The sequence below is a fragment of the Phaeoacremonium minimum genome, assembly GCF_000392275.1.
Source record: "Phaeoacremonium minimum UCRPA7 unplaced genomic scaffold PA7_03_scaffold_82, whole genome shotgun sequence".
Classification (NCBI taxonomy): Eukaryota; Fungi; Ascomycota; class Sordariomycetes; order Togniniales; family Togniniaceae; genus Phaeoacremonium; species Phaeoacremonium minimum.
The window spans coordinates 145005-171768 of record NW_006920989.1 but is presented as its reverse complement, the minus strand read 5'-3'; the positions used below and the strand labels follow the sequence as shown (position 1 = coordinate 171768).

Sequence of the window (26764 nt, the reverse complement as noted above, 5' to 3'; positions counted from 1 at the left end):
TCCTTCCAACTTTGGTAGGTGCGATGGGATGGGCAATTGCATCTGCACCTGCATCTTTTCGTACACCTTCACCTTCACCTTCACAGTCCACTTTACCATTCTCCGCTTTAAGTGAGGAAATTTAGTTTGGTAGTCAGTCACTCAGTCGGTCATAGCTTCCGCTTGGGAAGCTGGGGAAAGCTTCATCGTAAGTCGTGCCACCTGCTCCTGTCAATAACCCTTTTACGTTCTCGCCTCTCCACATCCTTACGTACTCGTCATCACCACCCGGAAACAATCACCATAGGGTATGGCATAGGGTTAGGTCCCTTCTGTACTTTCTCGATCCTTTCCTTGGCAGCCTTTCGAGATCGCGAACTGCTCTTGTTGTGGCGCCGAACAAGGAGGACCCACTTTCGCTCGGCACCTCAAGCTCAAGCTGTCGCATCGCGCTACCCTAGCTGAACTACATACTCCATCCTCCCAGATTGCCATCGGAAATTCTGCGCTTCACTTCATTGACCAATACTAACTCATACAGTACTGATATTTATATCATCTTGACAGAGGAATATCGTGCATGAGCCACCCCTTCAACATCCACGTTCGCCGCAGCGCGTCACCACCTTCCAGACCGGCTGGCATCATGGCGAAATCGGTCCAGCTCGGTCACCGCCTGCGGTACCCCATCACCATCACACGCCTGCTCAAGTCGCGCGGCGACACTGTCAAGAAGCAGGAGCCAATCATGCAGTATAGCTTCAAGTGGATGGCGGACGTCGGCGATCCCATCGCGGGCGATACCTGGCAGGAGGAGCAAACGACTTTCGTCGACTGGGAGAGCCCCGTCGACGGTGAGATCAAGGAATGGCGCGTCAAGGCCGGCGAGGTCATCAAGCAGGACCGTGATTGCCTGGTGGTCAAGGAGGCATGCTCGCACGAGATACAATTCCAGGGCCTTTGTGCCATTTGCGGCAAGGACATGACCGAGGTAAATTGGGCCACCGAGCAACGAGACACAGATCGCGCCCCCATCAACATGACGCATGACGCTACTAGTTTGACCGTCAGCGAGCTTGCCGCGAGGCGCGCCGAAACCGAACTCCAGCGCCGACTTCTTGAACAACGAAAACTGAGCTTAGTCGTCGATCTCGACCAAACGATCATTCACGCCTGCATCGAGCCGACCATTGGCGAATGGCAGAGCGACCCAAACAACCCGAATTACGAGGCTGTGAAAGATGTCAAGAGCTTTCAGCTCAGCGATGAGGGCGTACGAGCCCCACGTGGTGTCACAAGTGGATGTTGGTATTACATCAAGATGCGACCTGGCCTGATGAACTTCCTTGAGCGCATCTCGAAGATGTACGAGCTTCACGTTTACACTATGGGCACCAGAGCATATGCTAAATCCATCGCCAACATTGTCGACCCTCAGAGCAAGCTTTTCGGCAACAGGGTAATCAGTCGAGACGAGAATGGCAACATGACAGCCAAGAGCCTACAGCGATTATTTCCAGTCAGCACCAACATGGTGGTAATCATCGATGATAGAGCGGATGTTTGGCCGAGGAATCGGCCGAATCTCATCAAGGTGACACCCTATGACTTCTTCAAGGGAGTAGGAGATATCAACTCGAGCTTCTTGCCTAAGCGGGAAGATCTCCTGGCCCCATCTCCTGACCCACAGGCCAAAGCGATCGCACCGAAACCAGCACAAAACGGCGCCTCCGCGCCGGAAGCGTCGTCCAAGGTGTCGGCACTCGAGAGTCTGGCGAGCATGAGCAATGGCGATGACACCGATCTTCTTAAATTACAGACTGAAGAGCAAGAGCGTGAGTTGGAAAAACAACTCACTGAACGACCGCTTCTTCATATGCAGGAGCAGCTTGACAAGGAAGACGAGGAGGCAGAAAAGACAACTCCGGAAGTAGAGGCGACAAATGGCCAGCAAACAACTCCATCTCACCAGCGACATCACCTGCTCCTCGACGACGATGTTGAGCTAAAATATCTCGAACAACATCTTACGAACCTTCATCATGCTTTCTACGAAGTATACGACTCACGAACGGACAGCTTGGCAGTACCAGATGTCGGCGCGGTTCTTGACCGTCTCAAAGCCAAAGTACTCCAGGGAACGACTATTGTACTATCTGGTCTCGTACCGCTTGGCGTTGATGTCCTCAAGTCTGAACTGGGCCTGCAAGCAGTGAACTTTGGCGCTCAGATTCACTCTAGGATATCACGCCGTGTGACGCACTTGGTTATCAGCAGTAATCGACCCAGAACACAAAAGGTGCGGCAAGCAGCGCAAATACCGAGCATTAAGATTGTCAACCAGAATTGGCTGGCAGATTGTCTCAGCCAATGGCGAATGTTGGACGAGACGCCATATTTGGTAAGTGTACCGAATTCAAGCCAGGCGTAAATTGAATAGTCGAGGCTAACAAGCAATCATCAGGTTGACCTTCACCCTGCAGATCGCGCTGGTGCCTTAGTGTCAGGTACTATTGAGACTGCTGATGCCGACACGATATCAGACATTGACACAGACTCAGAAATCAACGAGCCTCACCTCAGGAGGCCCGGCACGCTCAAGATTCTCGTCACCGGCCCTCAAAAAGGTTATTTCGACAGAGAGGATCTTGATGACGAGGACGACGATCCTACGTTCGACGACAATGGTCCAACGAGTCCCATTGAAACACTTCAGAACTTTGACTGGGGCGAGGCTGACCAGGAGATGGCCGAGTTTTTGGGTGAAGACGATGATGAATCGGATTTTGGAGAATCGGAAGCCAATAGCGAGAGCGAGGGCGAGACAGATACAGGTACTACTCGTGGCGCAAAGCGCAAACTTGGAGAGGATGACGGCGACTCTGATGGCTCGGTGGAACATGAATCTGTGCTCGCAAAGAAGCAAAGGCTCGCCCGAGAACGCGGTGGATCAAGCCTGCGAGCCGTGAGGACACCCGATGCCGCGGATGAGACCAATAGTCTACCGACGCCGAACGGCACTAACGACGATGAGGAAGTTCTCCTTGTCAAGAACATGCCCGCAAGCCAGACCAGCAAGGCCGCCGATGATCTGGACGATGATGACCTCGAAGCTGACCTCCTCGCGGAGCTTGAAGCCGAGGAACATATGGCAGATAAGGGATAGGAAACGATCTGCCCCACAGATATGTTTTCTGTATTGCGTACACTGTCAACGGTCGGTGCTTACCTACAGTAAAAGAGGACGAGACTGGAGTTGGGGAAACAAGCTCATCATGTATTCAGTATGATCGGTTTATAGGGCCATTGGCGGCACAACATTGGGGTTTCTGGCCAAGGGGCTTGCATAGCGTCTGAATAGGAACAATTGAAATACTGTACTATCACGTAACTTTTGTTTACCAACGTCCCTTGCAATACTGCTCTGAATGTTTGAGAGGCTCGAAAGTCAAGTAATGCCTTGAATAACATTGGCTGTACACCCAAGTGGGGTGGGGTGGCCGTACTCCTTATGTAAGCAATCTAGGCTAAGCTCTGCCGACCCCAGTCGAGTCTGAAGCTTTGAGCAACCTCACGTTTGACGACGATTGACAAACCTTCCACGGCCCAATTGAGACCACAATCGCCCACCATGCCTCAGGACATGCCGCCCGTGGGCGGCTACGAAGCCGTACAATATAAGGTGAGTCGAAACTGCCTGCTTTCTGAGAGAACGAGGATGGGTGGGTGGGGAGACCTGGATGCCGACAAATTCGAACCCCGATGATTCCAGCCCGCGAGATGGCGCGATTGCGACGAGCGATACGACAACCGGATCATACTTTGCAGCTTTATGTTGGCTTGATGGGTCGAATTATCCTGTACAAGATCTTTCTGGGCGCTTGGGGTCACCTAGGGGGACAACAACAACGGTCATTGAGGACGAGGGTGTTTGTTGTGAACAAGGCAAAGCAGGAGCGACGACGACAACAGCAACAGCAACAACAAACAGCTCCGAACCATAGGGAGTCTTGGCATGGACGAGCGGGCTCTCAATGGATCAGGTCTTTCTGGGGAGGAGAAATGGGCCGGGGCGCGATCGGGTCGGATGGTGCGAACGGATGCTAACATTCCCTCTTTCGCAGCGCAACCTCCCCTCCCGCGGCTTCAGCCCGGCTGCCCTTCTCATCGGTGCCGGCGCCGTCATGGCGTACGGATGGTACAAGCTCGCGGTTGGAATTAGGGAACAGAAGTATGTATCCGTCCGCACTGTTCACAGAGGCATCCGGTCCACGATACAGACTAATTATTCAACAGTGAGCTCGGCCGCGAGAAGATGTGGTCGCGCATCCACCTGATCCCGCTTCTGCAGGCCGAGGAGGACCGCGATCAGGTGCGACGACACCTGGCCGACCAGGCGCGCGAGAAGGAGTTGATGGGCGGCGAGAACTTCAAGGTGTACAACTCCGAACGGTTCGTGCGGCCGACGTTTGCGGTTACGCCCAAGGATGTGACGAAATAGAGTGGAGGGGACGAAAAGAAAGCACGGTGGACTCGGGAGAGGAAGCATGAAGAATGACCGAGGCGGCCGCCTTCGATATGCTCCTGATGAACAGATCTTGGTGTCCAATGCAGCCCGAGATCCACGACGAAGAAGCATACTCGTGGCTTCGGAACTTTGTACATATAAGAGTAGAGACACGCCCGGTTTCTCCAATCTCATCGACGGGCAAGCTCAATAAAAATAACTTCAATAACTATATTTTAGTCATTTATAATACCTGCTCAGAGCTGTTGATTTATTGAAAGATGGTAAGAAGCCTGATTTTTATTTGGACAAGAGAACTCAAGGGCAAGTCCATTTAGCTTCGATATCCATTCAGATGTGATGGGTATGCTCCAGAGTTTACCAGAGATACTAATGACAATTCCTTTCGAATGGCTACTGCCAAGATATAGGGCGTATAAACCCTTTGAGCCCTTTAGCAATCTACCTTTGACTTTTGCAATATAATATCCAAGACGTCTCTGGAACTCATCAAGACCGAAACCACTGTTTTATAGCGGCAATCGCCGCATCCATATCAGATTCCCCTTTCTCTTCGGCTACCCAAGCAACAACACCGTCCGGCCGAAGCAGCAGGGCCCGGAGCCCGCATTGGTTCTTTGCAGCCATGCCGATATAATCAATCCGAGACTCATGCCCGGCAATCAACTCTTTCAGGCCGGCTTCATCTCCAAAGTCCACCAGCAGTCCCCGACCCGATTGCAGCTTTGGGCCTAACCTCGAGCCATCCGTGAACTCAAAGTCCGGCGCACTCATCCCGACAAGCGGGTGAGCATGAGCCTTGCCGTCGCCGAGCTTGCACCGATGCGACAAACCCCAGTAGTGGCCAATGAGCTCGGTGGTTCCGTCAGTGGTCCTGATGAGATTGCGCAGGACCCCCCGGAGCGCTGCGCCGGCCGGATCGGGCTGGAGGGTCAGTGTCTGCGCGCGTCCCCAGTCAAGCACCCAGGCGCCGAGCGGATGGCGCTCGCTCCCGTACGTGTCCAGTAACGCCAAATCGGCGGGGAGCCCCTTGGCTTCCTGACGCACGGAGGAGGCCAGCTTCCAGCCCAGGTTGATAGCGTCGCCGATTCCGAGATTTAGCCCCTGAGCCCCGAGAGGCGAGTGGATGTGCGCGGCGTCGCCGGCGATGAAGACCCGGCCTTGGCGGTAGCTCGTCACCTGCATGGCTTGGTCGGTGAAGGTAGTTGCATGCCTCCACGATGTGATCTTTGCGTCAGGACTCCCCGTCATGCGGTCGAGTATGCTCTGGACATGCTCCTGCGTGACCTGCTGCGTGCGGTCGAAGGCGCCTCCATCCTCGAAGTCGGTAATATATAGTGTATTCGGTGCCACGCTGTACGCGCCGCCATCGCAGTAGTGGAATCCCGGCGTGAACTTCTCGTGCTTTGTCCACTCGCAGTCAACGACATAGCCGGCGAACTTCGGCCCCGTTCCAACAAAGTCGAACCCAGCGGCCTTGCGCACCGTGCTGCGTCCGCCGTCGCATGCCACGAGCCATCTGCCGCGGAAGGACACACTGTTCTCTCCGGCTTCGACAGTGATACCAGTGTCGTCCTGAGCTACGATTCTTCTGAAACCATGACCCCTGAGGATCGTGGTGCCCAGGCTCTCGGCGCGCTCGGTCAAAACTGTCTCGACAACCCATGGAAGTGGCTCGAGGCACAAGAGATGGTCCGGCGAGACGATACTTGAACTGCTTCAAGTCGAACTTGTCGAGGCTCAGTAGTATACCAGCGAAGTGGCCCGCAATACGAGGGCCGGGTGGCGGCTTCTCGCTGGCTGTAGGCTGTTCATTGACGTGGGACAGCTTGCCAGACAGCCAGGGTGTCTTCTCAAGGTGGACGGAGGCTTCACTTAGTTGCACCAGGGGGTCAAGAAGACCGCGGCGATGGAAAGCCTCTAGCGAGACTGAGTTTAAGCCTCGACGACCGAGTGTGTCCACTTTCCACGGAGCGTCCGGCTTGGCATCCCGTTCCAGGACCAGGACGGAAGCGCCAGCCAGCCGGAGCTCACATGCGAGAAAGAGCCCGATCGGCCCGGCGCCTACAATAATAACGTCGTACAGTTCCTCCATGATTGCTGAATAACTGGCGCTTGCTCAATCCAACCCTGCCTAGTAAATGATGGCAGGAGTGTGCGTGAGTCAAAGCACAGAACGATGTAATGAGTATGTCTTTCATTGCAAACCCGAGAATCACACGAGCTTTAATATGTCCTCCAGCCAGCCCGGCGGATTCTAAAACTTATCGAGATCCCCCTCTTGTCTCTTTGCTTGAGAGAACAGATGTGACTAGATCCTCCGCAGCGCTACACATTAGTGTGAGGCACAGGCTTATTGTAGAGTGAGTGAAGGAGCCGGAGGTCATCATAGGAACCCCGGATATGAGTAACTCGTAGATGTCCTAGCAGATGTTAATAATTCAATCCACACTAGAGGGTTCTCGGAACTGCTCACGTTTTACGGTGTTGGACGTGCGAATCCTTCACAAAGTTACCTAGCCCTCTGGTGCATATCAGTAAGTGGTCAATCGCCTTTGCTACTGGACACTCACAGTGTTAGGTGATACCTTATTATGATGTGATCTGACATCGACCTAGAGAACTCCGGTATAGTACATTTTTAGAGAACGCGTGGGAGTAGTCGTATTCTGCCTGTGCACCTTTCAATATCGGGAGCAGAATATGTGAACGTAAGTGAGGAATAAGAAAACGAAATCATTTTATTCTTCACATCATTACAATCCATCACATCAAAATCAATGAAATTATACCGCGGGTAATCTTCCATCCCCAACTCCGACCTGAGAACTAAAGTACAGGCTCGATGCTGTGTTTCAGCATATACTTTGGTACACTAAGCGGCAATTTGAACGAGCTTGAATCCTTCTGAAACAAGCTTCGTGATGTCCTCGCTCTTGTGTTGGAGCAAGCCCAGCGCAAAAGCGACATCGTTCCACTGCCTCTCTGTTTCGCAGCGAGCGAGACGAGCGGCCAGTTTTTCAGCCAATTGTTTGGCATGTTTGTCCTAGCGATCGTTAGCAAACTAGAATCACACAAGAGCGAGAAGAGGCGGGTATATACCTTCTCAACGAATCCAAGCAGGAATCGCACAATTCTCTTGAAACTCTCCTCTTCCAGATTCTTCTCGGCAGACAGCAAGCTGAACATGTCCACAAAGTGGTTGTACACAGCGTTGTCCTTGGTGCTGAGCTCCGTAAAGAACATGCGCGCCAAATCGGCAATACGCTTGTCTTCGTCCTCGAGGCACTTGGCCATCTCTCCAAGCTGTCCCTTGACCTTGACCTGACCAGCCAAGATGAGGAATGTCAAGGTCATGAGACATGTTCGCTTAACAGACGGCTCGGGGTCGGCAAGACGACGGTAGAGGAAGTCTGTGTTCTCATCAATGAGGTGGTTGAAGCAGACTGCCATGTCACCAAGAGCAATGACAGCGTTAGACCGGACAGTAGCATCCGTGGAGCGCTCCATGATTGTGATGAGCAGGGGAAGATTGGCCTCGCAGTACTCCGAGCTCACACACATCAACTTCGCCAAGCAAAGGGTAGCCGCAGCCTGTAAACCCTTGTCCTTGTAGGCGACATTGTTGGCACATATCTCGCTGACCAATGGCCCGAATACTGCTAGCAGGCTGTTAGGCCCGTATAGCAGCTCACGCTCGCGAATGTGTTGCATGGCCTCAGTGAAGTCATCCTCCGAAGTACCACCAATGAGGTCAAGCTCGTCGGCTTCTTCCTTCTCTGCGGTAGACTTGTCATTCTTGCTTGAGCGACGAGACTCGGCTGCTGCAGCCTTGGCAGCGGCCGCAGTCTTCTCCTTCTCTTGCTTTCTGCGCTTGAAGTCCAGCTCGCAAAGCTCTAGATGAACAATCTGCTTGATGGCAACATGACCCACGATGAAGAGAAGTTGAGATAGCGCAATCGCGTTGTCACGCTTTGGCTTTGAAGCTTGCTCTTGTTGCGACTGAGGGCCGATAACCGTAGTCTGGCCTACATCCGCGTTCTCAGTCAGGAAGTCACCCTTCGTCTCGTCACGAGAGCTCGGGCGTGAGCCCTGTCGGGAGAACACCTGCTTCGTCTTATGTCGAATGATTTCAGAGCAGAGCACATCCGGATGCTTAGAAATAGCATAAATGGCGTTGATTGCCTGCTCCGCAACACCGTACCATTCCTTGCTGTCAGAAGGAACATCGGTGATAGCCGCCAGTTTTACAAGTACAGCGTGATCGTTGGGAAGCCTAGAGAATTTCACAGCTGATTCCTTTGCCTGGCGACCTGTTGGGTTAATGCGGCGCAGAGCGACACAAGTGAACTTCGCAAGCTGCAAGTCAGCCCGCCCATGAGAACCAAGACCAGTCCGTAGCATAGTCTCCATCTCTCCAACAACAATCTCCGGGTTGGCGGTAGCAAGCATGCCGAGCACGATGATGGCACCTCGTCGCTGGGTACGTGAAATCTCTCGCTTCTGAACACCATAGACTTGCCAAAGTTTGGCAATAACCATATCTGGGATCATGCCACCCTTCATCATCGTACTGAGGAGCTGCTCAAGGGATGTCAGCTCAGCCGGTGTAGCGCCAAATGTCAGACTGATCATATTTCGGGCGATGTAGTTCGCGGCATCATTCGGGCTGAAGGAGTCAGGAGCCTCGAAGAAGAGACGCTTATAGCACTCAATAAGATGAGTCTGTACGCCCTTTCCTTCGTCGCTGTTGCCCTTGGTCCAGATTAGGCGAAGCATTCGCCTGATTCCGACCTTGTTCTGCTCAATATTGTATGCATCGCCAATCTCGAAGTACTCCATAGCCTCAATGACCTCACTTTTGTTCTTGGAGCCAAGAAGCTGGCAGACAGTCCCCGTAGCCTCGTGGAGGACATCAATGAACTTAAGTGCCTCGGTGTAGTAACGCTTGGTCAAAGTCAGCTTCTCGATCGCCTCTGAGGTCGCTGCCTCCTCTTGTGCCTTTCGGATGGCAGCGATCTTTTCCTCCTCTGTCATCTCGGTAGACTGTTTCTTGGGTGACTCAATTTGTGTAGCGTCATCCAGGAGCTCATTGTCGACAGTCGTGTTGCCCTTGTCACCCAGATCAGGTGCACCAGCAGGCGGCTTCAGAGATTGAAGCTCGCTCTCAACCTTATCTAGCCGCTCCTGCCAGTCCTTCCTTGAAAGCTGTGCCCCGTGCATGACGGTGAAGGGGTGCGTCTTGATCAAGGATCCAAGAAGCTTGATAGCGTTTCTGCGCACATTGCTGCTCTTGTCTTCAAGACTGCGGCAGGCTAACTCGGCAGCCTTCTGTCGCCTCTTGGGGAACTTTTGCTCAAGATCGCACAACTTCACGTAAACCTGGATAGCCCTGCATCTGCAGTAAGGGTTGATGTCCAGGAAACGCTCCTCCAATACATCGAAGAAAGCATTGAGCTGTGACTTGTAATTTTCTCCTCGCTCTTCCTGCTTGCTCAGGTATGCGAGCATATTGCCACACACTTCTATCAAGGCGCAACGCAGCGTGTAAGACTATTGATGTTAGATTGAACATTCCACAATCGATATATGACAATATACCTCGCTGTCCAATTGCTTCGCTAGCATCGTCATTTGCTTGATCACCAGTCGTGGTGCCAACTCAGATAGTTTCACGATGAACGACGACACTGACTTGGGTCCCTTCGTGTCATTGCTGTTGAACTCCTTGTTACTGAGTTCTCTAAGAATCTCGTCGGCGAGCTGGGGATAGTCATATTGTTCAGCAAGGATGTGTAAAAATTCGGCCATTGGCTCAGACAAATGCTCGAAATAAGTCAAGTTCTGGACAATGGAGATTTGTGCAGCTACATAGGATCAGTGCCATGGTCTCATCAATGAAGGTGTAAACTTACCATATCCATGACCGTGGTGCTTCACTGCAATGCAGAGCACCTTGAAAGCGTGCATGCGGATCGAGGTATTCTTCACCCGCTGCTCGCTTTCCAGGACCAGATAGACTGGTCGCGTCAACAGACCGATGAATGTATCCCTCTCTGATGTTGTGAGAAAGATCTTCCCGAGCTTCAGGCGTAGCACCTTGCACATCGTCTCGAGCGCAGTCTGCAGTTGGGTGGCGCTGTCCCAGACGGCATCCTTGTCCTTGTCTGCCGCACCCTTCTTGCCCTTGGGCTTGCCGCGGCCGCGGGCGACTGGCGCCGAGGAAGACTTCTCTGCTGCCTTGGTCTCGACCGCGGCGATGGTCCATTGTAGAAGGAAGCCATAGATCTCGAGGAGTTGCTTGTGATGCGAGAGCAGCTCCTGCTCGTCAGACTCGAGATCGTTATGGATGATGTCGGCTTCGGTCGAGAGACCCGAGATGATCAAGTCAAAGACCTTCGACAACGCGTGTGTCGGAAGAAAGGATGTGTATCTGGATTGTTCAAAGAGCTCAGAAATTGGTTCTCGGCTTGCGACTAGACGACAGTCCTATTGCTGTGTAGTACAAGACGGACGTGCTACATAGTCTCTAGAAGAAGAGGAAGACAAAGGGGCAAGGGAAATGGGTGCACACTTTAGAAGGAATTGGAGCGAGTCAAAATGCGCGCTCCTGGTGATGGCATCGGGATTCTCTGCAACCGCATCCACGATGGGATTCAACACGGGGTTGATAACGCCGTTGGTGAGAGCCTCTGGGTCGTTCTCGCAGTCGAAAAGCGCGCCATCTGCTTCAGGAGTCGGAATAGCAGCTGGATCGCTCATATAATGCTTGAGCGCATCGTTGATGTCGAAGTTGATATTGTCCATCGCGGCGACGGATCGCTGGAAGGCGGTCGATTTTCTGAAGGTTCGATTTCGCAGTCCAGGAAGAAATAGAATAATAAAACGTCCCAACCATCCGCTAGAGAAGAAGTACCAGCAACAGCACTGGTTGCAGTCTCGATCGTTGCCTTTTCGTTTAGGAGTGCGGCGATGATGATGCGCTGGTGTTGTTCTTCGCTTGGACGTAATGCGACCCCCGCCTAGCAACGGATTGTTTTTGTTTTCTTTGGCGGGACGCGCCTGCCAGCCCCACCAATGGAGGCGGGCACTAACACCGCGTTTGCACCTGCAGACCATGCCTCTTACCGAGTGCGGCCCCTCCACACCAGCACGGCATGCCCTCCAGTGAGGTACTTGACTGCTATTGCATTACAATAGCCAATCCTTGCCCAGGCGTGCGATAAAGCTGCAATTATTCCCTACTACAATTCGTTGGCAGTTAATTGCCTTTCTCTGACACACAGCCGAGGGTTCTGCAGGGCTGGTAGGGCTGCCAATTGTCTCCAGTCGCGTCTTCGGAGCCGAGACCTTCGAGGTAGTTGAAGTCAACCACTACAATGGCGACCACTCTGCGTCGGCGTCGCGCCGAGGACTTCGCAATCCACGAGGATGTTCCCTCCACGGAGGATACGGAGATGAACACAGACGCTCTTCAGGAGGAGGAAGAGACCGAGGAACTTGAGGACGAGCAAGAGGCAGAAGAAGACGACGATGACAACGCTTCTGAGAGCTCCGACGACGGCATTGTGGACAACGGTGTTCAATTGGATATGGAGAAGCTGCAAGATAGTTTCCCCGGCTTTCGCCAGAAGTACCGCTTGATCAAGAGAATTGGTGAAGGTATGATACCAGTTCCCGTGGCAGACTTGGACCAGACACTGATGACTCTTCAAAGGCACTTTTTCAACAGTATACAAAGCAGAGGATCTGCAGTATGAGCGATTCGATAATTCATGGGATATCGAGAAGGAGAATGAGAAGTGGACGCCGCCACCCCTGAAGCAGCACACCAGTCGCAGCTCATCCGTGACACTCGAGCAAACCTCTCAGGTACACAGTCAGGGACAGGTGTCGAATCGCCAACGAAGAAAGCCGAAGTTTGTTGCAATTAAGAAGATTTACGTGACATCGTCACCATCTCGTATTCTCAATGAGCTCGAGCTTCTGCACGACCTTAAGGAGTGTCCTTCCGTCTGTCCTCTCATCACTGCATTCCGCCATACCGATCAAGTCGTGGCAATCCTGCCATACTTCCGTCATGCGGATTTTAGGGACTACTTCCGCAAGATGACGGTGCCAGACATGGCTATTTACCTAAGGGCGCTGTTCACCGCTCTGTCCTCTGTGCATGCCCACGGCATCCTGCATAGAGATATCAAGCCTACGAACTTCTTGTACGACCCGGCTACGCAGCGCGGTGTGTTGGTGGACTTCGGTCTGGCAGAGCGCGAGGGAGTCGAGTCCAAGCCGTGTCTTTGCCATGATGACCCGCAAGTCCGCAAGGCGAAGCTGCGTGCTACATACAACCCCTCGGCTCCTCACAATGGGTACCCGAAGAATGACACGCGTCCCTCTCGGCGAGCAAACCGTGCGGGCACGCGTGGATTCCGTGCCCCGGAGGTGTTGTTCAAGTGCACTGAGCAGACGACCAAGATCGACATTTGGTCCGCGGGCGTCATCCTACTCACCATCCTTTCCCGTCGCTTCCCCTTTTTCAATTCGGCAGATGACGTCGAGGCCATGATTGAGATAGCAACGATATTTGGCCAGAAGAGGATGCGACAGGCTGGTCAGCTACATGGTTGCATGTTTGAGACAACCATTCCTACCATCGGAACTCAGGGCTTCTCCCTCGAGAGGATCATACTCTGGTCGACCTGCCGAGTAGATAGCGGCAAGCCTCTCGAAGATGACGAGAAGCTGGCCGTAGACTTCCTAAGTCGCTGTCTGGAGCTAAATCCTAGCAACCGTATTAGCGCAGAGGAGGCATTGGAGCATGAGTTCCTTCGTGTCTCAACTGAGCAGTCGGTTGAGCTAGATGACGATGAAATGGACATGTTGAAGGTCTGAACATTTGTCTGGCCGAGAGATCTGCCTCGTTGTATAATTACTGTATTTTAGTCAATAGCCTGGAAAATACTCATCAGGTCGATTAGACTTGGCGTCGGGGTTAGTTGGCACATAGTTGGCGTCCTGGAGTTTAGGTAGCATGCAAATACTGCTTGCGTAAGAGTAAAACTGAGCTGAATAGCCTGGCGGCTTTTGATATTTCTGCTCTTTCAGTCCCAATGTGTCAAGTGCTCGTGTCCTGGCGACTTGCGCATGGTTTCCAACAGTTCACATCACAAGAAGTAAATCAAGTCAAGAATGCCTTTTTTTCATTCAGAACTCCCTGTAGAAGCCGTATCATGCAATGCGCAAAGCCGACCAAGGTCCCTTCCTGTAACAACCGGTGCAAAAGGGTGAACGCCTCCGAACTTCTTCCGGTTCGTGGCATCCGATATTGCCATGTCCATCTTGGAATCCCTTCCCACTAAATTATGCGACCAGCTCAACAACACCACCTGCCTCGGTGACTACAGTCCAAAGGTCAGTATAAATTTATTCCAGCGTGGGAAATAATGTAACCTACTCTTCTTCTCAGCGAGCTTGCTGACCCATCTTGCGCGCACAACCAACGGGATCTCGGGCAGTCTGCCCTTCCCGAGAACCTTGCTGTAGCCGAGGGGGAGGAGGTCGAGAACGGGGGCGGTATCGGTCTTCTTGCCAGAGACATATGCGTCACGGGTCTCAGCGGGGACCAGGCTCCAGAGCTGTAGAATACCGTGTCAGTAAATCCTTGGCCTGAGAATACTGCATGCACCATGCGCTTTCCCCATCTCGTAGAACCAAATCTCGTCGTAGACTGTCCATTATCCGCCTATCGCTCTTCATCCACCAAAATTTCGACTACTTCAAAAACAAAACAAAATTTTTTTTTGGAGCGCCAGGGGAGAGGGTGTATTTACCTTGTCCAGGTTCTATTCAAAGTCAACGACAAGTCCAAAGCATTAGGCGTAAATAGGATGACTTACGATCACGGGCTTCCAGTAGTGGTTCTGGAGAGTGTGGAAGTGGCGCATACCGACCTTACCGAAGTAACCGGGGTGGTACTTGTCCATGTTGGTACGGTCTGCACAATATATGATCAGCCTCTATGGTCCCAACCATCCCCTGTACCGGTGCTTTGCATCAATCAAGATAGATCGGACTCGCTGAAAGCATAGATCGTCGATCGAATTCGAGTTGACCATGAACCGGTTTCGTGTATTGAGGGAGTACTCACGATGGTGCTGGCCACCAGCCAGACCACGACCACCCGGGTGCTTTCTGTGCTGCTGAGAGTTAGTCACCAAGTCCCTTGTCGCATGTCGCAGAAACACTTGCCTTGCCAACACGACCGTTACCGGCCGAGACGTGGCCACGGCTGTATTAAAATAACGTCAGCAGTTGTTCTTGAGTTATACAATGTTCCATCGACGGCCGAGAGTGACGCCAATCGCCCTGTGGAATTGATTGAGACGGCGGCATCGAGTCGGGGAGTCGAAGGATACTAGGACATATCTAGGGTACTAACTGCTTGCCTGGAGATTGTTAGCATTGACAGAGACACAAGGGAAACCGGCATCAACATACGGGTCTTGGTGAATCTGGTAGGCATCTTGACGGCTGGCTGATGCGGAACCTCTTTGTTGTCGTGATGAGGGTTTTCGACGTTTAGAGCCCACTCGCAAGATTTTGGTGCATTTGCTGTTTTTTTCGCCAGGCTGTGGGCGTGAAAGTGTGGGGCCGTGAAGTTTTTCCGCCCGGAATATCTGGGTTAAACGATGATGACGAGGAAAGTATGCCCCACCCTCAGTGTCATTGCAAGCCAGCTGGCTGCCCTTAGTGAGCAGCTGGCGCCACCTTCCCTCCAATTAACTATGGTCATCAGAAGCGAGTTGACACCTGCCAGTGGACAGTATTTATGAAATATTTGGTCAAGACCTCCGTTATATGTTGCTCATGATCTTGGAGTCGGTAATTATTTGGATCAAACACGTGCGCAGTGATCAATTGACAAGCATAGTGAACCCAGGATCTTCCGACCAGGGATTCGTCTGCCACCAGTCGATTTGGCCCGTGCGCGTTCTCGAAGTCCTAACTTTGGAGAGCTTCATGTTTCTGAGATGCCCTTTCCAATTCATAGACTAGACGGTGTCAACTCATCTATTGACCTTACCTCTGCCAATACCATCGCCGTACCCTTATGACCACGCCGTCAAAGCCGCTTGATTTTATGTGGTGAACAACCAGAACAATATGAAATCATTTTGCAAATTATGGCAACAAACATCTCGGGCGAGTTGTCCGAAACTTCTAAGGACGCGTTGAAGTTCCACCACCCATACACGCCTTACGATGTACAGCTTGAGTTCATGAAAGCCACATATGATGTCCTACAGGAAGGTAATGGTCAAGTCGGCATCCTGGAAAGTCCGACTGGCACAGGAAAATCATTGTCCCTGATTTGCGCCGCTGTCACCTGGCTACGCAACCAGAAAAGGGGACAATTTGAAGAATCCCTGCAAGTAGACCGAGATCAGTTCAAAAATGAACCAGATTGGATGATCGATCAAATGCTTCGAAGGAAACGCGATGACCTCGTGCGTCGTTGGGAGGAGCGAGAGGGCCGACTTACAAAGATCCGCATGAAAGAGAAGTCGATGGAACAACGGGCTGCGATCAAACGAAGGCGCCTGGAAAACCCAAACATGAAAGGTCTTGATAAAGACGAAGAAGATGAGTTTCTTCTTGACAACTGGAACAGTCAAGACGTCGACGAAAACGGCTCTCTTGCTACTTTCAGCAAGGAAACTCAGGCTCTACTGGAGAAGGTTGGACTCGGCGCACCGAAATCCCAAGATCCCGACGATAGTGAGCCCGATGACGAGATCAAAGTATGTGCATTTCTGCACGGCAAATGACACACTGCAGACTGACTAGTTTCAGATTTACTACACATCTCGAACACATTCTCAACTGACGCAATTCGTATCGGAGCTCAGAAAGCCGAATTTCCCATCTTCCTTACCAGCAAAACTCCTTCACTCCCAATCGCTTGAGCAGGGGAAAAATTATGAAACTATAAAACATATTCCGTTATCATCCCGCCAGAAGCTGTGCATCAACCCAAGCGTCTCACGATTGAGTTCACTCTCTGCAATCAACGATCGCTGCTCAGAGCTTCAACAGCCAAAGTCGAAAGATAGGTGTCCATATGTGCCGAATGCCGACAACCTAATTGTAACTCATCAGTTTCGAGACACCGCTTTGGCGACACTCCCTGATATCGAAGATATGCACCAAGTCGGTAAAACTCTCCAGGTCTGTCCATATTATGCATCACGTACGGCAATACCCGGTGCAGAGATCATCACCTTGCCGTATCCGCTACTTCTACAAAAGTCTGCCCGAGACGCGCTAGGTATCAAGCTCGAAGGAAACGTTGTTATCATTGATGAGGCACACAACATCATGGATGCTGTTGCCAATGTGTTCGCCGCAGAAATACGACTCAGCGAACTCCGAAAAGCTAGGCAAATATTGGGCTTCTACGTGAAACGCTTTGGGAAGAAACTGAAAGGCGAAAATCGGGTCCTGGTCGCACGAGTAGCAAAAGTTGTTGACGGACTGAGCACATGGTTGGACAAAACCCTGAGCTCGAAGGTGGGACGAACAACACTCCCAGTCATTACTTACTCGCATGTGTGACTAACCCTGTGAATAGGGCGATCATGGTATTGTCGATCCCAATGCTCTACTGGAAACGAAAGGCATTGATCAAATTGATTTGTTCGAACTGATCAAATACATACAAGAATCCAAGCTTGCCTTCAAAGTGGAGAGCTACGCCAGTCATATCGAACAGCAAGAAGGCTCTCAAGAGCAGAGGACTTCGTCCTCGCCAGTCCTCCATACTCTAGTTTCGTTCATCACCGCTCTCACCAACCTCAGCAGTGAAGGAAGAATATTCTTCGAGAAGTTATCAGGGGCACCGGCAGACATTAAACTATCATACTTACTCCTATCGCCCACACACGCGTTCTCAAGCATCGCTACAAGCGCTCGGGCTATAATACTGGCAGGTGGTACCATGTCACCATTTGATGACTATAAAGCACATCTCTTCCCTTACCTTGCCTCGGAGAAAATAAAGACGCTCAGCTGCGGTCATGTTATCCCTCCATCCAACCTATGCGCGTGGACCCTGGCATCATCGCGTCCCGGTGGGAGTGACTCCTTCGAGTTTAGCTTTCAAAAGCGAAGTGATCGTGGTGTCGTCCGCCAGCTGGGACTAGCACTGCTCAATATTTGTTCCGTTGTGCCTGATGGAGTGGTTGTATTCTTCCCAAGCTACGGCTATCTAGATGAAGTCGTCAAAGCGTGGGAAGTATCAGAAGACACCAAGTCTGTTTGGGAGAGGCTACAAACCAAAAAGGCAGTCTTTCGAGAAACAAAGTCAGGTTCTAGTGATGAGGTCCTCCAGGCTTACACCACTGCAATTTTGGGAGACGACGCCGACGCGGTCAAATATGGCGGGAGCCCTTCTGGAAAAGGCGCGCTGCTACTCAGTGTTGTCGGAGGGAAGATGAGCGAAGGTATCAACTTTTCGGACCGCCTCGGCCGGTGTGTGGTCATTGTTGGATTGCCTTACCCCAACATCAACTCTCCTGAATGGAAAGCGCGGATAGAATACATCGAGTCCTCTACACTTGCTAGGCTGACTGCGCCTTCGGAGACGGAGACGGAAATCAATAATGCTGGATCAATTTCCAAAACTCCGGCAATCTCTCGCGAGCAAGCTATCGCGATATCGAAACAAGCCGCCCGAGACTTTTACGAGAACGCGTGCATGCGTGCGGTCAATCAGAGTATTGGCCGCGCCATCAGACATCAGAACGATTACGCCTCAATCGTGCTTGTGGATAGACGATTTGGAACAGATCGGATCCGCAAGAAGCTACCAGGGTGGATCCGCGGTGGAATGGTTCAAGGAAGCGAGGATAAAGGACTGCAAGGCTTGATGGGTGCTCTCAGTACATTCTTTCGTAATAAAAAGGCAAACGAAACTTAGTTGGCTTCAACCAACAATTAAATAACTTGATCGGTACCCAGTTCGAAGCCTCATTACCAGAATTATCTGAGACATGCGTTAGTCCCGTTTGTGATGCCGATAGCAACTATCATTGCCACTCTTTCATCGAGGCTTTGCTTCGTGCTCTCTCTCGGCTCAACACTTCTATGTTTACCGCTTGAAGCTTGAAAATGGAATTTGACGCTCCTTGCTCGCTTCTTGTTTGTTGTGGTATCGATATTGGGATGTTCGCCAAGTCTAGCACGCATGCAGGTCCACTGGTGCAGGGGTTGATGTGGTGCGTCGCGTTAATTTGGAAGCGCTGAAACGCTGTGGCGTCGACAAGGCGTATTTTCCCAAGTCCAACTGAAAATCGAGATAGCAGTAGTCTCAAGTTCAAGCCTTCTCTCTTCTCAATTCCAGACTCATTTGTAGTCTCGGTTCGTATCATTTCAAGCTCTGATTCTGCTGTCGCAGCCGTACAGCAACTTTGAATACCTATGGACTGCAAATCTTAAGCATGGATCCTATCAGTGCTATCGGGACGGTTGCCGCATCGGTCCAGTTCGCAGACGTTGCCTTTAGGAGCATTCTCAAAACAATCAAGTTCCTGAAGGCGCTCGAAGGGACGCCCGCCAGGACCAAGAAACTACTTTCTGACGTCGACAAATCTATTGCCCGAATTGTTCAGATTCAGCAAACCTTGCAAAATGGCCCAGACAATGACCTAAGTGTGCTGTCGGCTGTCCAGCTCGCGGCTCTGGAGTCTAGTCTCAATGATGGATTGCGAGCGATGAGTGGTCTGCAAGCGCTCTTGGAGCCGCTCGTTCTCGGTCAAAATGTCCACTCTGGAACTCGAAGATTGTGGAATGCGGTAGTTTCGAAGAAACTCTGGCCTGATATTGAGGAGTATCTCGAAGACATCCAGCGACATAATGATAACATCTTGAGAGAGCTCCAACTCAGCGGTATTAACATGCAAATCTGGCTTGCGTAAGTCCTCAAGACTTGTTCAAGTCCGTCGTTAACCCTTCTGTAGAGACAACTTGAGTAAAACTTTAGCAACTGTGGAGCAGTCTCGTTCGATCGAAGAAACCCGACTTGGGAGACTTCAAACAATCACTGAGGCAGTTTTTGAAGAAGCTATGAGCACGAACTCGAGTATTTCTCATTTGAGAAGCCATTTCGAGCACGAGTCCACTAGAACGAGACAAGAGATCATAGAAGCGGTCATGCCTCTGATACTAGGACAACAATCTTCCTTATCGAACCTCCAACAAAGTATAGACAGGCTTTCGCAAGGAAATCAGATTTTATTAGGAACAGAAGTTAGGCGAGAGCTGATAATGCACCCAAGTAGCCTGAAAGATGTTTGTGATTTCACAACGCGGCAAATGGAGCAATTGAAAGTCGGATCTCAGTTTAGAAGCTCATGCTCCTGTCGCAAACGAAGGAATGCCGGCATCGATTTTGGATTTCTCTCCTTTCGGTACCAGCACCGGATTATACACACGGCAGACTGTCCCGAGAAGTATTCTCAGGCGAGTTCCCAGAGACTTCGGCTAGCAATTCAGCTTCTTCCATTCCTTGATAAGACAGTGGAAATGACGTTTGGGGCGACTTTCCAAGGCGGTGGTTTTCAGCTTCAGCCTCCGCTAAGGGTCTTTACTACAGTCAAGAGATCGGATTCGTCGATTTTTCAGCTCTTCGAGACTTTTCCAGAGAGATGCAGAGCTGAGCCAACAGGCTCACAATGGGTTGATCATGGCTGGAAGACCGCTCGTAACGGTAAAATGGAGTAATCATTTTACTGCTACACCTGGGATGTGAATATTGTGAAGATCGAGTTGCAGCAGCTGCGTCGATCTCTTCTAGATATACGTAAACAAGAACCGGGCTCACTTCATCATAGAGATGAGCTGGGGCATACAATTTTGCATGTCAGTACCGCTACGCGATAGTGTATACGGGCATAAGTCACTGATCGCTCATAGGAAATTGTGATGCTAATTGGCTTGATGGCTCCAATTTACTCGGAGGTCATGGAGGAAGTGGAGTCGTTGCTCCTGCTGGCCGATCGATCTCATATCGACGTTGACGCGACAGCAAATATCGCCAGCAACATACGAAGAAATTCGCCTGAGGAAGTTGTTGGGAAGAATCAATTCAAATCAATAAAGTAAGTTGAGATACGCTCTATATTTTGTTCAAGATTGACAACTCATGACGAAAAGGGATTGTACTGCGGGAGATCTCGCTCGGGACTTTGTACGAATGTTTCACCGAGAATTGAAGGACTCCTCATTCTTGAACTGTATCGCCGCTTTCTGTCCTGTCGATTTTGCAAACGATATACTGGATGAGCCTGATGCCAATCGCAAAGGTTTACCACTCAACATGAGATCCTCATTGCTGGTCTCCCTCTATCGCGAGCCATGGCTGATCAAATGTTCGTCTTCTTTATTCTTCGTCCGACCATATATAACTACTGAATACTTTCTTTCTATAGATTTCTATGATGATGACCTCCCCGGGATCCTGTTATGTCAACGACTCGATGATCTGAAAAAGATTCTCCCAAAATTAGACGTGCGTCAAGAATATCCTTGGAAAATACCATTGAGTGCGTTGGAACTAGCAGTTGGCTGGCCTGATGGTCTGAAACTCCTTTCGAGTATTTGGCCACACAGCATTACACCGGCAATCGGATTGGCATCCCACCGCGAGGAATGGGGCTCGTTGGAAGTGCTTTGCGATTTCCCTCTTCCTCTCTTCAGAGATCACATTGAGCTTCGAGATTTCGTTGCAGATCTCCTGCGCAACGGGATGTTCCTTGTTGACGGGCTCACGCAGCGACGAGAGGAGCTAGCTCTTCTTGCTTGTCAATACTTGCCATTACATGAACAACTTCAATTCCGTCTGGCAGGAATGAACACCCTAGACAGCCAAGCTCACGCCGTCTATAACATACTAAAACGCAGGGGTATTTCTGTTCCTGTCTCCCTGGATCCGGGCCCTCCTGGTTCGATATATAATTTCATCGCCGCAATATTCGCTGACCCTGCTCTTCAATTTCCTAGCTTCAACTGCGTCATGGTACTCGATCATCTCTACAGTATGGGATTCCGCGACATTGATGAACGGTATCCTCACCCTAGTGGATTGGAGGAGTTGCAATATGGCTACTCAGGGGAACAAGAGCTTACTGAGCGGCCCATATGTACGCCAGTGGAAGATATACTACACCGAGCAAGGATGAAAAATGCTCACTGGGCAGCAATGGTTGCCTGGTTCCTACGTATGGGTGCCAGGTCAAGCTGGGAGCCTCGTGGGAACATCTCAAATGTCCTGTTCGGCATTGCGAAGTCGTTATCGAGGTATGACGAAGAAAACTTCGTGAAATACCATGATGAAGCTTCAATTCGTCTTCTGATCCAGTACTGCGCTTCTCTCTATTCACCTCTTGAGACGGATGGGTGTGATTGCTTTTGCTCTTCGAGGGGCTGTTTGTCTCTCCACCACATCCTCGAAAATACTACGTACTCGACCCAGTACAGGTGCCATCTTCACCAAGGATACCGAATGTGGTACTGGATGAACGCTTGTGGCATATCGGACGATGATCGGGAACTCTGCCTGGAAGAGGCCGTGCGATATGAGCTTTTTAATCGACTGGATATGTCGCACACATGCTGTCTCGGCCCACGGTCAATGACTGAGACAGAGAGACGTCGTATCCAGGAAGAGTCTGCAGAAGACAAAGCTCAACTTAACCTCTTGATGCAGGCTTATCGCGCTTCTCGAGACTGTCGAGAGCGCTGGCCGGAGAATCTTGCGATGCTGTCAGCATGTGATTGTCCTGCGGAGGAAGTCACTTGGAATAGATTTGTTTATTCCATCGGCGATTTGTTCTACCATTGGTCTCATTGGTGGAGCAAAACGAAACAGATACTTCCGATTGACTTGACGCACGTTGCTTGGCCGGATGTTTTTGTGCACAGAGATCGAATTTTGGGGTTCCAGCGTGTGAGGTTGAAGCAGCTAGGTTACGAAGACATGGACTTCATCGACGTTATCAAGCAGCATCTTGCGCAGGAGCTAAGCTTGGAAGAGTTGCCACGACACCAGGAGGCTAGGCCTCCGTTTGTTCCGCAACGTAGAAGATACTTACTGGATAAAGCCCTGATCAATGCTTGCGTGGAAGCGGACTTTACTCCGTGGGATTGGGTCATTGAAAGCTGGCGAGAGAGCACTGACCCTGATCTGAACAATGATGCCACGGAGGAATCACTTGATGGCGAACGACTTTGAATAAGTCTTTTGATATCTCTGAACGATCATGAAGAACTAGGAAGGTCACCAGCAAGTCCTTAGGGCAAGGCGCCAGCACTTTGATTCCTGAATTCAGATCTCATATGGATCCTAATCCTGGGCAATTTTCGTCATTGGATAATCCTAATTTTCGCGAGGTTGGACGCATCTCCATGATTGAGGATGGTATTGTTGCATGCTTAAGAGATGATTTCCGGCTGGTTTCCTTCACCTACCGGTAAATTCGCTGTCTCGGTATTTTAGTTGTAGTCTTTATCATCACCGCGGGAAATTGTACAATGTACGTATTGGTACGATGACAGGCAGTTGAGCTTATTGCAAGTTAGTGGATTTGGTGCATCCCACCTACAGCGCGTTATTCTAACACCATTGCCACTATACGCAATACGTCCTAGGCGTCGACTCGGTTTGGAGTTAGAGCTGACGTAGGACGAGGGCGCGGCTCCTTCGCAGGACGCTGTGCCGCAAGAATGTCGATCATCTCATCTCCGTCCCCCGATTGGGTACCAAATGTAATTCCTCATATTGACACTTAGGTAATGTGGTTGTGAATGAATAAATCATGTAAAAACTCATTTACCCCCCGTTTCCGATGGTCAACACCGCTTCGAAGCTTGATTTTCAGTCAAGCCACGACGCCATTGGTATCTCAATCGCACATTGCGTCAGCGTCAAATATGAGGGTGCTAAATTGTGCCGGGCTAATAGCCCTTCTGGCATCACAAGCCTGGGCTGACTTAGAGTACTCAACCTGGATGCTGCAAAGCATTATCAGTCGACAGCAAGGAGTAGTCTCGTCAGGTGCAGCGAGCAGTACATTGGAGTCCGGTATCCTAGCTCTATCTCTTCAAGCATGGCTCGATCATTACCAGCATCACGACTCTGCAACAGATATCAGCGACTATCTCGATCTTGTTCTAACCAGCGTCGATCCAACGTTCAAGAACGCCTCTCAAACGGCATCATTGCCCCTTGACCGGTTGAGCGTCGGGCAAGCATTGACCCATTTGGGACGTAGTCTTACCGCTGAGGAGACTTTTGCCCTATCCACGCTCAACTCCTCGTTGGCAATTCAGAAGAGGAACGAATACGGCGGTTTGTGGTACTACGTTTACCCAGAGTGGTCGTATTTGGACGGAGCAGTCTCATTCCTTCCATTCATGGCACTCGACCCATCATGGTCTAGGGTTGATATGAAGCATCAAATTGATCTGCTGTATTCGCACTGCTATGATAACAGCACGGGCTTGGTGCTACATGGCTATGACGCCTCTAAAACAGCTGTATGGGCAAATCCAACAACAGGCGCTAGTCCATACGTTTGGGGACGGTCTTTGGGGTGGTACCTTGCTGGGCTCGTCAATACATGGGAAGCGCTTGAGAAGCCAGGAAAATGTTCTGGTGCTACATCTGCAAGTCTTCTGGCAACGATCAAAACTCAATTGCAAGAACTTACAGCAGCTTTGGTCACATATGCCGATCCAGCCACTGGTGCATGGTGGCAACTGCCTACATTCCCCGGCCGAGAAGGCAATTACTTGGAGAGTTCATCCACCGCATTATTCACGTTCTCGTTACTGAAGGGTCTACGGCTTGGGGTCATTGATGACTTGGGCTTCACAGATGTCGCGCTGAAGGCTTACAAATACACTAAGGAGTACTTCGTGGTCGATGCAGGCAATGGCACCCTGGGATACAACGGCACTGTATCTGTTTGCAGTCTCAATTCAACGGCGACATATGAATACTACACTACAAGGCCACTGGTGCCCAACAGCCTCTTAGGAGAAGCGGCATTTGTCTTGGCGAGTTTGGAGGTTGAAAGACTGAAATAGATTGGCTTCTATTAGGACCGCTATGAAAGGCCTTGACAAATAGAATTTATGTCCAAAAGCATAGGTAGTCTAGAAACGAGGCTCAAGCTTTATTGACTTTCGTCAGCTTTCGACTGCTGCTCTGGAGCTTCTCGTCTGACGGTGCTCCCTATTCAGCTTGTAAATAATACTCGACATCCGATAGAATATCATAATAAGCCTTCCGGCTAATGACAAACACTGGTCCAACCGGGAAGGCTCCTGGAGTGCGCGGGAAGACTGAAGCATCGACTACACGTAAACCCTACACCCCATTGACACGGAACTTGGAGTCAACCCAGTAATCCGTGTTGTCTTTTAAGCCCGACAAGTTGAAGTGACATGGTGGCAAAAGGCATTATCTATGATTGCTTGTTTGACGTCGTTACCTGGAGTCGGTTCAATGACCGTAAAGGGGGTATATGGGTCGCCAGTAGCATTGAATGATCGAAGCGCGAACTCGGCACTCTCTGAAAGCGCTTGTATGTCTCGCTCCCCATTTTGCTTGAACCAGTTGAAGTCAATTCTGCGAGTGTCTCTTGGATTAGCCGAGCGCAGGGTAACGGTGCCTGCTTGATTTCCAACCTGCATCTTAACCATCGATCAGAAGAATGTACTCGGCGGCCTCTGCTCCACCTATTGACATGGTCGCCGATGACCGAGCTATTTACGTGTGTAGCGCCTGCTCTCATTGAATCGCCTTTTCCGAATTAGTCATGTCAAACAATTTAATGATCTATTCTTGGTCTATGAAACTTCATAACTTTGGTATACATGATATGTGAGAGCTTCTCAGTTCACAGATAGGCAATCATGAGCCGCCAACTCGTTCTGCTGCCACCGCTTTCGATCCTTCAGGGAGGTCGAACACCTTGCCGGGGTTGAGCAGCCATCTACACTGGATTAGTACACCATTTATATGAGAAAATCGAATCTTACTTTGGATCAACAGCTTGCTTTAGCAATTTCATGACACCTATGGTATCACCACCAAGCTCGTCCACGAGGCATTCCTGCTACAATCAGCTTGCTGAAAACGCTCTCGAGAAGATACTACGCTGAGCAGACTTACCAGCTTACCCATTCCAATCGCGTGTTCACCAGACACTGTGCCCTCCATCTCCAACGCACGATCCATCATTCGGTAAACGGCTTCTTTAACCCCGCCCTTGTGGCTGGGGTTCTTTGGATCATACATCAATGCCTCGTGGAAGTTACCGTCTCCAACATGTCCAATAATGCTAGCAAAGAAACCCAGCTTCTCTGCGTCTCTCTTAGACAATTCAATCATCTCAACTAATCGAGAGATGGGAACTGCCACATCTGTAGACCAGATTGCATGTCCAGGTGGTTTGATCGAGGTCATCGTCCACAATGCTTCCTTCCGTGCTGCCCAAAGAGCATCTTGCTCATGCTTGTCTTTTGCGAAGAAGTACTTCGTTGGTTTATAGGCATCCATCAACTCTTTCACGCGCGAAATATCGCTCTGGATTCCAGCTTTGGTGGGACCTGAGAACTTCAGAAATAACGTTGGCGTCTCATCCCACTTTGTTTTTCTCACTGCTTCGCTCCCATGCCTATTGACCATTTGCATCTGGATATCATCCATGAACTCCATCGCAGCTACCTGAATGCCTGACCGGATTACCTTGGTGGCAGCAGATGCTGCATCGGAAATTGTTGGAAAGGACACCACAGCTACACCAGTCTCTTTGGGCACGACGGCAAGTTTCAGAGTGATCTCCGTGATAATGCCCAAAGTCCCTTCTGCGCCTACGAAAAGGGAAGTGAGATTGTAGCCTGCTGATGTCTTTCGAGGCCGTCGTCGAGTTTTGATTACCTGCCCATCTGCGAGCACTGCGGTTACGTTGATGACCCAGTCTTTCATAGTCCCGTATCGATATGCATTCGTCCCACTGCAGTTAGTCGAGACCATACCGCCTATCTTTGCCGTCGGAGAAGGATCCAGAGGGAGAAACAAGCCCTCTTCCTGTGTCACCTTATTAAGGTCAAGCCAGTTGACTCCTGGCTGAACAACTACATCCATATCATCTGGGTGAAATGCTATGATTCTGTCCATATGAGCAAAGTCAA

General features: G+C 50.7%; 7 protein-coding genes across 7 annotated transcripts; 4 read left to right on the top strand and 3 right to left on the bottom strand.

The window, feature by feature from the left end:
* Positions 1 to 625: 625 nt before the first annotated feature.
* UCRPA7_1328 (putative fcp1-like phosphatase protein) lies at positions 626 to 3145 on the top strand (the record flags this gene model as incomplete). The annotated part of the gene is made up of 2 exons (XM_007913910.1): positions 626 to 2380; positions 2444 to 3145. The coding sequence occupies 2 exons, from the start codon at positions 626 to 628 to the stop codon at positions 3143 to 3145; spliced, it is 2457 nt and encodes an 818-aa protein (XP_007912101.1).
* A 465-nt stretch (positions 3146 to 3610) lies between these two features.
* Positions 3611 to 4480, top strand: UCRPA7_1327 (putative nadh:ubiquinone oxidoreductase 14kd subunit protein; the record flags this gene model as incomplete). The annotated part of the gene is made up of 3 exons (XM_007913909.1): positions 3611 to 3661; positions 4104 to 4210; positions 4276 to 4480. The coding sequence occupies 3 exons, from the start codon at positions 3611 to 3613 to the stop codon at positions 4478 to 4480; spliced, it is 363 nt and encodes a 120-aa protein (XP_007912100.1).
* A 516-nt stretch (positions 4481 to 4996) lies between these two features.
* Positions 4997 to 6602, bottom strand: UCRPA7_1326 (putative pentachlorophenol 4- protein; the record flags this gene model as incomplete). The annotated part of the gene is made up of 2 exons (XM_007913908.1): positions 4997 to 6156; positions 6212 to 6602. 2 exons carry the CDS (start codon positions 6600 to 6602, stop codon positions 4997 to 4999), a joined length of 1551 nt encoding a protein of 516 aa, XP_007912099.1.
* A 780-nt stretch (positions 6603 to 7382) lies between these two features.
* On the bottom strand, positions 7383 to 11314 carry UCRPA7_1325 (putative condensin complex component cnd1 protein; the record flags this gene model as incomplete). Its single annotated transcript, XM_007913907.1, has 5 exons — positions 7383 to 7553; positions 7610 to 10060; positions 10109 to 10374; positions 10423 to 10940; positions 11082 to 11314. 5 exons carry the CDS (start codon positions 11312 to 11314, stop codon positions 7383 to 7385), a joined length of 3639 nt encoding a protein of 1212 aa, XP_007912098.1.
* A 572-nt stretch (positions 11315 to 11886) lies between these two features.
* Positions 11887 to 13399, top strand: UCRPA7_1324 (putative cell cycle protein; the record flags this gene model as incomplete). Its single annotated transcript, XM_007913906.1, has 2 exons — positions 11887 to 12169; positions 12225 to 13399. The coding sequence occupies 2 exons, from the start codon at positions 11887 to 11889 to the stop codon at positions 13397 to 13399; spliced, it is 1458 nt and encodes a 485-aa protein (XP_007912097.1).
* Positions 13400 to 13867: 468 nt separating this feature from the next.
* UCRPA7_1323 (putative 60s ribosomal protein l28 protein) lies at positions 13868 to 15029 on the bottom strand (the record flags this gene model as incomplete). The annotated part of the gene is made up of 7 exons (XM_007913905.1): positions 13868 to 13905; positions 13962 to 14142; positions 14338 to 14349; positions 14404 to 14501; positions 14655 to 14698; positions 14946 to 14952; positions 15005 to 15029. The coding sequence occupies 7 exons, from the start codon at positions 15027 to 15029 to the stop codon at positions 13868 to 13870; spliced, it is 405 nt and encodes a 134-aa protein (XP_007912096.1).
* Positions 15030 to 15690: 661 nt separating this feature from the next.
* Positions 15691 to 17214, top strand: UCRPA7_1322 (putative dna repair helicase protein; the record flags this gene model as incomplete). Its single annotated transcript, XM_007913904.1, has 3 exons — positions 15691 to 16308; positions 16667 to 16905; positions 17139 to 17214. 3 exons carry the CDS (start codon positions 15691 to 15693, stop codon positions 17212 to 17214), a joined length of 933 nt encoding a protein of 310 aa, XP_007912095.1.
* Between the last annotated feature and the right edge of the window lie 9550 nt (positions 17215 to 26764).